This window comes from Anas acuta, chromosome 4 (genome assembly GCF_963932015.1).
Source record: "Anas acuta chromosome 4, bAnaAcu1.1, whole genome shotgun sequence".
In the NCBI taxonomy this organism is placed as follows: Eukaryota; Metazoa; Chordata; class Aves; order Anseriformes; family Anatidae; genus Anas; species Anas acuta.
Genome location: NC_088982.1, coordinates 49,275,458 through 49,287,837, shown reverse-complemented (window position 1 = coordinate 49,287,837; position 12,380 = coordinate 49,275,458). Strand labels below are relative to the sequence as shown.

Here is a 12,380-nt window from a genome sequence, read left to right as displayed (position 1 = left end):
CTCTTCTCAGCTTAAATACTATATTGTTCAAATTCATTCTTTTACTCCTACATATAACCCATCATATGCCCTAAACAATTTCACTCTTCACTCAAACATGCTGTTTGAGGGCCAAACTCTCTTTTTCCTTCTTCCTTGTCCATTGTAATTTCCCTCCATTAAATTTCACTGTGTTGTTGTTTAACTGAAACGTGGCTACAAAGAACCAAGTCTAGCAGTACCATGCTGGAAGAGAAAATCCATGGATCACGTCCAAAGAGAAGACTAAATATTCCTAATGATCATTAGTATTGTATTTCAGAAGTTGCCATCGTATGACAAACTCCATCCAACATTATGTGAAGTCAATAATTCTAACAATCCTAGCACTACAGGAAGAATAACTACATCTGAAGGTCACTGGAGGGAAAAAAAAAAAAAAAAAAAAAAAACTTGTTTATATGTATATTGCTTCATCTTGGATTTGATTGGAATTTGATATGTTACAAGACCATCTACAAAGACAAGGAGAAATCATGAGAGAAAGCAGTTGTGGAGGTGGGATAAAGACAATGAGACCTAAGCCTGGCAACTGTTTCCCCTTTCACTGTTCACCTAATATCATAGTGCCCTAAATATTTTTTGCAACTGCTACAACTTGTTTCCTTTGTGAACTCAGAGCAAGAAACTAAAACATTTTCTAATAAGAAAAAAAAAATGCAAAAAAAATGCTTCATTTTTTTTCTCAGGTTATCAGCAGTTCCCTGGTCAAAAAATACACTGAGCATTCTAATTGTTAATCTAACTCTTCCTTCAAGTAAGTGAAAGCAATACAGCATAAAGTATTTGTAATGACCATGAAAGATACATTAAATATATATATATAAATATTAGCAACAGTGTTGGTTCTGGACATTATATCTATTTTATTCTGCTTTTTTTTTTTTTTATTATTTATTTGGTAATGTAACATATTTGTATCTGTGGTACTGTTTTCATTCTCTGAGCATTCTGTTTGTCCTTGCTCCTCTTTTTTTTCCACATTAATTGATCCATTATGAATCAATTAATTGATTCATAAAAATAATAAATATCAAATAATAATTGAAACAAAATAACAAGGAGCAAAAAAAAAAATAAATAAAGTTGTGCCAATCTGTATAGTCACATATGTTATTGCAGTAAAATCCATTACATCTTGATACTCATTTGAGCCCAATTTAAGACCTGAAATCAAAGGAAAATTCCCTTCCAGTCTGTTCTACTTTAAGATGGAAGATTTTCCTGGAATTACATATCCATGCCAGGTTCTCAGCCAACTCTGAGATCTGTAAATTTTACCAGAACAGAACCATTTCATTACAAGAGAAAGTTCCAGTGTGCCTACGCAGTGACCGTGCTCTACGATGGTGCACCACACAGCTGCATTTACCACAGCATACAACCTATGAGGTCAACAAAAATTTTCTGTATTATTAAAAAAAAAAAAAAAAAGTTTGCCACTTGTACTCATGACATCATAGAAATATTGCAGGACTGATCCCCTGATCCCCCAAGTGAATAAAGCTTCCAGCCAATTAATCTAATTTTTCACAGTGGTTCAAAAGCAAGCTGATTTAAATGAAAAAGCAATGCTGCCTTACCACATTAAAGATCTGACCTAGCTTTCACCAATGCTTGGTTCAGTTTGCTGATTCACATGTTTCACAAGGTAAGACTACTCAAATATGTTGCAGATTATAAAAAATGGCCAGCAAAGAACAGAATATCTGCTGATATCTGCACTTTATTCACTGCAGCTGGATCCTCAGCTCTTCCGGAAGATAGTCATTTTAATTGACTTTCATCAATGATTTGTTTTGTTTTCTTTTTCCTAAAGATGGAAGAATAGCCTTTCACAAACATATCTTCCTTCTTACCTGAGCATGATATTGACCACAAATTTAAATTCTTCAAGAGCCAGTCAACTAAACAGGTCATATTCCTGACAGCATATTCCATCAACTTGACACTTTATTCTGATTTTAATAACGTTAAAAAGTACTACTCTGCACATATCAGGTGCTCTTTACAGAGCTGAGATGAAATCTTTATATCAAGTTACAGATCCAGCAGGTTGCCCATAGTCCAGAAAGGTTGTGGCAAACAGGAATTAAAATAATTAAGTACCATCTTCATCCTACTGGGAGCATTGCCATTAAACACGCTGTATGTATAGGTCTTGAAGGCAGATCTCCAGGCTATTGTATTTTGTATCTGGTTTTGTGGAGTAGTCAACAGGCAAAATCTTTAAATACTATGTTGCCAAAAAAAAATCTCATTTGCAAAGATATGGGGGAAACTTGCATAGTTTTTCACAACTTAACCACTGTACATAGTTTTTTCATTATTTTCCCATTGTTAGGCTAATTATAAGGCATACTTACACACAGAATTCACTGAATATGCGATTTTCATTACAATGGGAGAAACCTCCTACAACTCAGAAATACATCCCTTTTTAACAGCACCTGAAAGAATCATGAGGCCAATGAGAAGATATGAACCAGACTGTCCATCCATCATCAAGATCATTAAGAACACCACCGTCACTGCTCTTAAGCAATATGGGATCTACAAATGGATAAGCAATTAGAGAAACATATTTTAACTTTGTAATCAAAGTTTATGGCAACTCTTTTCTGACTTCTACAGTAAGTTTCCTGACTTTTTGTAGTAAAACAACTTGGATAAAATGTAATCCTTGTGCAAACACCCTGAAAAAAAAAAAAAAAAAAAAAAAGAACCAAAAAAAAAAAGGGTAATGAAGCAGCATTACAAAAATACAGTAATTGTTCAGTTTTTGAACTTCATTCATGTAAGTTGTTTGAAAATGAAAATGATAATATATAAACAATAATACAGGTGTTAAAGCAGTGAAAGACAACTATACAGACATTTGGGTTTTATTTTTATAAAAAAAAAAAAGATCAGATTTATTAGTGCCAATGTATGTTCATAGTAATGTAACAGAAACTAAGCTAATCTGAGTAGCAACTTACATCAAAGGATATCAAAATAATATTTATTGTAGAGTGAAACATAATACTTTTAACTTGATTCTTGCCAACTAGAAATCCTCCTTATCTGTCTATGAAGCCTTTAAAGAAAAGTTGCTACAGTCGAACAGGGTCCTGATAGAACTTGGCACATAAAGAAACAACTCAGTGTTCATCCACACAATACCTCTCACTCCCCTGGAGCACTCATTCATACAATACTTACATAATGCATATACATTATGACTAAAGCCATGTATGGCCTAAAGCACATAGACAGTATCTCAGTTCTAAACATAACATATGTCTACATCAAAAGCAAGTCACTGTATTTACAGGCAGATGATCTCATTCTGCAGATGGTGTTTTCTCTTGAAGATCCTTCTGTTAGCATATGCTAAAACATCTGAGTCGTCGAATTATTTATCAAATTAGAGGTGTATCTACAGGAAGATCTGTCTGATCATGTGCGAGGATTCTAAGGCAATAGTAGTAGTTGTTCCACAGGACTAGTGCTGCCATTGCAACCTGCCCTCCCTCAGAGCAGTAAAGCCTTCCTTCTTCAGATGCAGCCACTCAGAGGGAGACATTCATGATCTGCAAGCTGTTGGCTCAAAAGTCTAAAACTTCTTGGTTTGTTTTTGTTTTAAATGTTCATGGAATAGCACCATAGGAATTCACTCTTGATAACAAACAAATCCTCCGTTGTTTTGTTTTGCTTTTTCCACCATCACAGATACTCTTCTTCCCCCAAAAAAGAATCTTTAGGAAACCTCCCACTTGGATGCTACTGCAGCTTCATTTCTGATTAGCTAAATCAGGCTGTTAGCTCGTTTATAAAGAGGTCTGATGAAATAAAGCTTAGTAGTGGTTCCAAATGTACTGCCAAAAACAAATTCAATAGGAGGAGTTTCAGATGATACTATTTCTGCCTCTCATGGATACATATTTTGATTCATGACAGGTTTTCATCTCAATCTATATTCTATGTTCAGTGCAAAATAAGAGCACATCATCAGAGATAGCTTACTTTACCAGTAAACCTAACATTTTCAGATTCTTACATTGTTCAAAGTCTGTCAACTAGTGATTGGTCAAGCACCTGATGACCAGTGTAACAGTTCAGACTTCAGTCGTTAGTAAAACAAAGTACTCTGAAGATCAGTTATGTTTCAGAAGTATGACTTTCCAGTTTCAAAACTGATAACCTGATATGATAGATGAATTGGTAAAAAATACAGAACTATGCAGGAAGACCTTCCCATTTCATATCTTCTTTCAAGTCGTTGTACACACTGTATGCAAGATACAACGTTAAAGCAATTAGATATAAGGAGAGTATTTTGAGTGTGAACTGAAAGAGCTTTATTTTTTTCTCCTGGACAACAAAAAGTTGTCAGAAGGAAGAACGGGTCACTTCCCCTAAACACAACTGATTGAATCTGCACGCATCTATGACAAATGTCAAACTATGAACAAAAGCTTTCATATTCTCCTGGAAGCACGCAAAGTCCTTTCACCAGCTTCACAGAGAAGTGTCGAGTATGGAGCCTGTATATCATCATCTTGTCTATTCCACTGGGACAGATTTTTGTTGTTGTTTTGGTTTTTTTTAATTGTATTTTAGTCTCTGGTCTTATAAGTCATCATTTCAACTGAATTCATATAAAACATTTTGTGCTAATAACTTCAGTTTTTTTTGTTTTTGTTTTTTTTTTTTTTTTAAAAAAAGACACCTTCCTTCTTTTCCACTGTGCATTCTTTTTTTTTTTCCGCATTCTCCTTTCCTTACATAGAGGTTCATGTTATTTTTTGGTGTGCACACTATCTGGATATTTTATACTTCTGTATCGTATATGAAATCCTTTCTTGTTGATTGTATCATCAGTGTGAAAGTGGAGTAAAAGAGCTTCCCCTGCTGAATAGATTTCTTCTGGTGGCTAAAATAAATGAACAAACAATAAATAAATTATATGCCAAGTTTGTGTATTTATCCCCTTCATTCAGATTTTTTCTTATGGATACTTCTCTTTTGCTGTTACGCCATGTTGTGTAGTTGTGTAATTGCACATGGTGTCATCTTATATCAACTAACAAACTACTTCTACTCATTCAGCTCTAAGTCACAGGGTATGAATTTTTAAGGCAGACTGAGGAAATGCTATCCTAAATTCCTAAAAGCTGAAGGTCAGCTTATATCAAGATATTTGAATTTTTACTTGCTGACAGAAATTTTGAAATTATCTATTACATCTTTTGGGGTTTTGTACTCAGTGTACCGAGTGTATCCAAGCATTCTTTCAATCTTGAGCTCTGAGACTGAACATCATCCTTTCATACAATCTAAATCAATGCTAAACTAAATATTTTCCAAATCTGATTTACCTTCTCCAATTTGTATTGAATATCTCTGCAACCTTTTCTTAAGAGACAAGGAAAACTGAAGCTCTTTCATTTTTTTTTGTCCTTCCTAGATGTCTTCTACAGTTCTGTTGCAGTCATGTAAGTGAGAGGGCAGGACCATTCATAATGTTCTATATTTAGACAAACAATTGACTCCAACATTGGCCTATTCTCAAACATATTCTTCACAGCCCTCATGGTGGCCTGCTTTATTACTGAAGCACATTGATCAGAAGTACTAACTGAAATACCAAATCCTTTTTCTAAACTTGAAAAAGTAGTAATATGTATTAACAGTGCTTCCTCCACCCCCCTCCCCACCCGACCTTCAGTCTGGTTTAATTGCTTTCAACAGCTTTTCTATTTAATTCCATGTTTTTTACGCACTTGGTTTGGAACAGTCTATTAAGCCATTCATCCATATCATAGCAGAAAAACAAAAACAGTGATTGACAGTGTAAAAAAAAAAAAAAACACTTTTTTTAGTCTGAGGCTGGGCTATTCTCCATCTTGCTGCTCTTCTACTTGCAACACAGGGCAACTTGAAAAGTGTTGTTATGTGTAACGTAGTAGATGCTGGTCTCAGTTGTAGCAATTCCCTTAGCAGTTCACTGAAGTGAAGTACCACTTAGTACCACTAAGTACCACTGAACTACAGTTGCCTGCAGTTCAGTGGTAGCACCTTTCCTTCATCTAAAGTATCATAAAAATGCCTTAAAAAGGGTATAAGCTGGCAACTACTCCGAATGACTGAGATGCCATCACCTCAGATGCACTGATCAGGCACTGTAGTTATATCCAAAAAGTAAAATGTGGTTGATTAAGAGCTCCTACCATCTCATGTAGAGCCTTTTGTAAACCTTTTCATACATAGGCAATAACTATGTATGAAATTGTGCTTGCATTTGCACATATATAAGGACTTGATGAGGACTTGTGGGATCATGGCACCAGCTTTCACAAGGCAGGTAGCCAACAGAACAATGGAACTCTGGAAGTAGAAATAATATGCATCCTTTCCAGGATGTCACCTAGACAATGTCCTCCATGTCTCACAATTAATCCATGTCAGAGATGCATTTGGAATGACAGAGCTTTCTTAAGGCCCATATTAATAACATAGTTAAGAGCATTTTTTTCCTAGAATCAGATTTAAGCAATAGACGACTGCATTATAAATATTTCCCAGGTGCCCCTTTCCCATAAAATGTGGCTTCTTCATTTGCATTGACAGAATTTGAATGTGATAATTTGCAACACCAATGCATTTCTCTTTATGGGAAAACACCGAAAACACTGCTAACTTTTTTTCTTTTTTTTTTTTTTTTTTTTGGGGGGGGGGGGGGGGGGGAGGGATGAGGGGGAAGGGGGCACTGAAAAGCACTCCATTGCCAGCTACCTAAAACTTAACATAACATTACAATACTTTGATCAATAACTAGACAAGAATATTTATTATTGAAAGTATTTCAAGGGAAAGTTTTCAAATACCATTGGTGCATTTTAGTACAAGCCTGTAAAATTATATAAAAAAAATGGGGTAGATAATCTGGTAGCTTTGTCATAAGGTGTAGTAAGATAACCTCATCTCTTCTTGTCCCTTTCTTTCCTCAGCCCCTTCTTTCTTTCTATTTTTAATTGCAGTGAGAAAAAAAAAAATAATAAAATAAAATAAAATAAAATAAAATAAAATAAAATAAAAGAAGAAAGAAAAGCTTTAGCACCTGGTTACTTACCCCAGATCCACAAAATCGACCAAGTCTCATTGCTGACTTATCATGACCATCAAATAGCTCCATGTAATCATAACCACAGTCTGCCTCTTCTTCAACCTCAAAAGTCTGAAACATTAACTCAACTCGATAGCCTCGCTCTGCCACCAGGAGCCAGTCACAGTCCGCCTGAACCGGATAGTTGTTATCGCCAAACTGAGCATGAGAGTACAGATCTTTGGGCTTGGTTTCAGCTTTCAGTCGACCACCACACTCTGAAAAGTTGGGGTGGAAAAGAGAACTAAGAAGTTTATTCAGTGCAAATTAAAATTTTCTTTCCATAGCTGCCCCATCTTATTCAGAGTATATTTTTACTCCACAAACAGGTCAATCAAAAGACAAAAGGGAATGCCAAAGGTATAAGGAAAGTGGTTCAAGAGGTAGAACCTCCTTCAGGTGGTCATTTGAGAGCAAGGCAAGTGCTCTAAGTGGTGTCAGCTTTTTGACATGGGTTAACGACATCATTAACAAGTGGTGGGTGTGAGGGGCAGTATCAGCTCTAGCACATGCAGTCGGCAATCAACAGGAGCACATGTAAGAGTCCTATGTTACATAAGAGTGTCAAATTTAATCTTAATGCTGTGCCTGGAGAGCCAGTTCAGTACTAAACACTACAGCTAACCTTGTCAGTTTGTTTGTTTTGTAGTTCATGGACACGGACAGGTTTTTCTCTGCAAAAGGTCCTGGCTGGGAGAAAGCTGTCACTGACAGAGGAAGTCTCTTGTGGCAAGTTCTAAACTGAAGAACCTTGCCCTATGCCAAAAACAGGCTATAAATCTCTGTTTCTACACAGGCATAAAATGTGTATGTTGCATTAGAGCTTGTTTATAACTATTTAAAGAGTTTATAAATTAGATAATAAAGAACTTTACTGTCTATCGAGCTGTTGGACAAACAAGACCCTTCAAGCATTTATTTCTCATTGCTATTGTAACATTTGTTTTTCCTTTTTTATTTTTTTTAATTCTATTTACTTTATGAGTGTTTTATCATTATTTTTATGCTGAAGAAAAATATATATATATATAGTGAACTGTGACACGTCCTTAAAGAAAATGCATAGCCATACTAGCAGCTGCAGAAAATGGCAATTCCCTTTCACAGAATCACAGAATGGTTTCAGTTGGAAGGGACCTTAAAGGCTATCCAGTTCCAACCCCCCTGCCATTGGCAGGGATGCCACCCACTAGACCAGGTTGCCCATAGCCCCATCCAACCCAGCCTTAAACAATTCCAGGGGTGTGACATCCACAGCTTCTCTGGGAAACCTGTGCCAGGTCTTCACCACCCCCTCAGAGTAAAGAATATTTTCCTTATAAAGAATTTCTTCCTTATTTGTTTGTTCAACCTGGGGAAGTTTGGGAAGTCTTTCTATCCAATCTGTTTTTTGAATCTTTATTGTTTGCTATAGTGTTATCATGTTTATCATTATTTGCTAGAAAAAATAATAATAAAATACAATACACTGTTTAAACATTTTTTGGGTATCTATTCATTGGGCATGAGTCCAAAGCATGGAGGTAAAATGGAACAACTGTTTTGGTCTCAAAGCTACAAGTTCTGGGTTGTCTGTCATTCAATGGTACTTCAATTCACATGCAGGTGATGTGCTGTTCAACTTAATGAGCACTTCATGCAAAAACAGTCTAGTGAAGTAGATATTCTAGCTTAAGGAGGCAAACAATTATTTTTACAACATTCTTAAAAACAGGGCAGATTTTATTCTCTAGGCTTTCTCAGAAAAAAGCTTGCTCAAAAAGTTTTTACAAATAAGGTATATAAAATGCAGCACTTTTCAATTGTAGTTTCATAACACCTGTTTTTAACAAGACTTTTGACCTTTTATTATTTACCTCATGGTAATTTAATATGAGTAAGTATTACTTTTTCTATCTAATTTTCTGCCTAAGGGAAGTGTTTACTGAGGTGGGAAAGACAAATGATGACATGTTTGTAAAACAGAATCTTAAACAAGAAAAACAGAAATTGACTGATAGGTGGTTAAGCTTTGCACTTTCCAGGCCCAGATCATGAAGAGGCAAAATAGTTCATATACTGTTGTTTACTGCTTTTCCAATAAAATTAAAAGGGAAATTAAAAAGGGGAAATTAACACAGTTTTAGAATTGTTCTCAACAAAGCAGAAAAAAATAAGAATTTTTAAAACTGATGTATGATTAGCTGAGCATTACACATCGACTTGATGAATAATATCAAATGGTATGAACAACGTCTAATCACCTTGATTCTCATCTTCCATTAATGACTTCTACCTGTCAGAAAACCTTATGTACTAAAACAGGTACTTATAAATATTTTATGCATTAGTATTCATTTCCAAAAACTGGATGAAAGAAAATGAACTGTTGAAAATAAAGACAGATATTGAGGAAGAAAAAAAAATGAAGAAAAACAAAACAACAAAAAAATCACACAGAAACGTTTTCCTCGTTTTACAGCAAGCAACGGAAGTTCAGAGATTCAGCACTAGGGGCCACTGTAAGCCAGACAACGTCTGGGAAATAAAGCACCCATTTCAAAACGTCCCCGTCTATTAATGCAATTGCAAAATACTATTCTCAATTTCAGTGATTTCTGCAAAACAACAAAATTAAATGGCAAATTTCTAAGAGATTATATTCTTACGGTCTTAAGAAAGTTTTCAGTATTATTTTTCTTACTCTTCCTTGGCTTGTCTTTCCTTTTTAGCTCTACAGGAAATAATAGCTGTTTATACAAAGCCCAAACTTGTGTTTAAGTTAGAAGAGGAAAGTAATAGAGGCGCATCTCATGCCCCAGTGAAGTATTGCCATGTAAAATACAATGAAAAGCTATTGAAACTTTTACAAACTAATGAAACCTAGGAAATATTTCTTAGACTGTCTATGCCAACATCATCTTTTTATCAGATTTTTTGTTTCAAAATATTTTAATAATTTTCCTATAAAATTATTTAAAAAAAAAAAAAGACAAAGCAAAAAAAAAAGAGAAAGAGAAAAAGAGAAATTCAGAGGCAAAGAGAGAGAAAGAAATGACTACAATATGAGTTATTATTTGCATATTATTCATAATATGCATATATAATGCATATTATTTGCATTCTCTGACTTTTCCAACTTAAGGTTAATGAAACTTAAGGTTTCATTAGATTTAGTTGTAACATTGTGTTATCTATTAATTCATCCTGTTTGTTAGTAAAAAGTAAATGCATGAATATCTTCTACTAAAGAATGAAGGGAAAATTATTAGTAAACCACGTCCTGATTTTCTGACCTGTAGAGTGCGTTGCTTGAAAGCCCTTTCTTTGCACTGATGCATCAGAAATAAAGCGAAGAAACATTTTATTTCCAGTAGCAATAAGAGGATCTGGTATCTTATTGCCACATAAGCGTCCCAGAATTGGTGATTTTTCACTTTCACCATCAAAAACTTCCAAGTGGTCATAGGCACATTCTTGATGTTGTTCTATCTCAAATTCATTGAAGGTCTAGGAAAAAAAAAAAAAAAAAGAAAAAAGAAAAACAAATAATAAAAAAAGAGGCAATGTAGTTTTGTATTTATAACGTACATTTGTACTGTTAGCATGTTTCAGAATACAACGTAGATGTAAAGATGACAGATTTAGCATTACTGCTCAGATGACAGATTTAGCATTACTGCTCCTACAACTCTGTAGGTTTGAATCACATACCACTTTTGAGAGTGGAATAATGATTAAAACTGTCAATTTCCCTTCACATAAAAGGGAATCTTTAGAGTCAATGAGTATCTGTAACAGAATATTAAACCTAGAATACTATGGCCTTCTTTTGAATACGTGCCATTTATAGTATTATTCCAAATTTCACAGAACATTTGAAACAAAGCAAAAAGCAGGAAATCTATTGGTTCCTCAGATAGTTGAGGCCTTGAAACATCTGGGAATCATAATGCTTTTTTTTTTTTTTTTTAACCTCCCTCCACAACTGAAGCCTTTGAGAATGACCTTTCCACATGACTTGTTATACGTGATAATTATATTTTCTAATCTATTATCTGGAGATACTATTTTTATTGTTACAACACTAATAATGTTTCATGCTGCATCCTTCATGCTAACATCATATTTTTGCTAGTGAAATTACTATGAAAAATAGCAAAATTATTTTGACTGTATTTAAAAAAAAAACAAAAACATTTTAGCAGACACTTTCATCCTCCTCACCTCTCCCTAGAAGATTCAAATTGCTCTAATGGTCTGAACACAATGATCACAAACTACTTCATCTCAAATCTGTGATGTTTCTTCTACATTTCAAAGCATTTATTTCAGTTTCTGAGCACCTGGGGATTCTCACAGTCTCTATCAGTGCTTACGGAAGCTTGTAAGGACAAATTCAGTTCTATTAAAAATATATATTAAGTGTCCTTTGAAGCAGAGCCTGACCAACCTACTTTTAAAAACTTTTGGCATTTAGATTTGTCAGATTTGCAGTGTCCAACCATACGCATTTTCCAAAGGCGTATGTCACACCCTACAAAAATTGCTAAAGCAGATATGACTAATACTTGCTTTTCAAATATGGAAGAGTGTCTTCCAAGACTGGACTGTTATCAACAAACTTATTTCAAGACAACAACTAAGAGATTTCAGATGTGGCTTTTTGACCAGGGTCATATCTGAACTTGAGCCCTAAAGATCAAAAAGTTGGTACTTTCCTCTCCCGTGAGCATTGAGAATGCATTATACATATGCATTATACATACACATCTTTGTGAATTTTCACAAATAACATACAATTCAAGGTGGAATTCAAAATATCATAAAAACACCAAGTGAAAATGCGCTCATATGTAGTTATATAGCTATTTATAAAAAGTAGAATAAACACAAAACACTAAAGGATTAAGAAGCAATATTGAAAAGAATACAACTGAACTGTCAGTTACTGAACAAATATTATGCATATATTGAATGCATATAATTATTCATTCTATGTGGTACAACAAAGGAAATCTGACCTACAGAGTCTCTTGTGGAATTCAGCAAATGTAAAATGTGATGGTAATTTATATTCACAGCTGAACTAAAGGAAATCTCAACAGCTAAAATATAAAGCCTTTTGCCCAGAGAACCAAAATATTCAGAATATTCAGAAAAGTTGGGAGTGAGAGTTGAATGATACAGTGGCATAGGTTCATTTCACAGG

At 34.6% G+C, this 12,380-nt stretch overlaps 1 protein-coding gene across 4 annotated transcripts in view; it reads right to left on the bottom strand.

Annotated features, from left to right (window-relative positions):
• Positions 1-2,908: 2,908 nt before the first annotated feature.
• TLL1 (tolloid like 1) overlaps positions 2,909-12,380 on the bottom strand; it is a 130,013-nt gene continuing 120,541 nt past the window's right edge. For all 4 annotated transcript variants that reach the window (XM_068681171.1, XM_068681172.1, XM_068681173.1 and 1 more), the window contains 3 exons: positions 10,465-10,678; positions 7,157-7,407; positions 2,909-4,957 (listed from right to left, as the gene is read on the bottom strand). In XM_068681171.1, the coding sequence (XP_068537272.1) occupies positions 4,823-4,957; positions 7,157-7,407; positions 10,465-10,678 (600 nt within the window). In that variant the 3' untranslated portion in view covers positions 2,909-4,822. The remainder of the gene's footprint in view (positions 4,958-7,156; positions 7,408-10,464; positions 10,679-12,380) is intronic.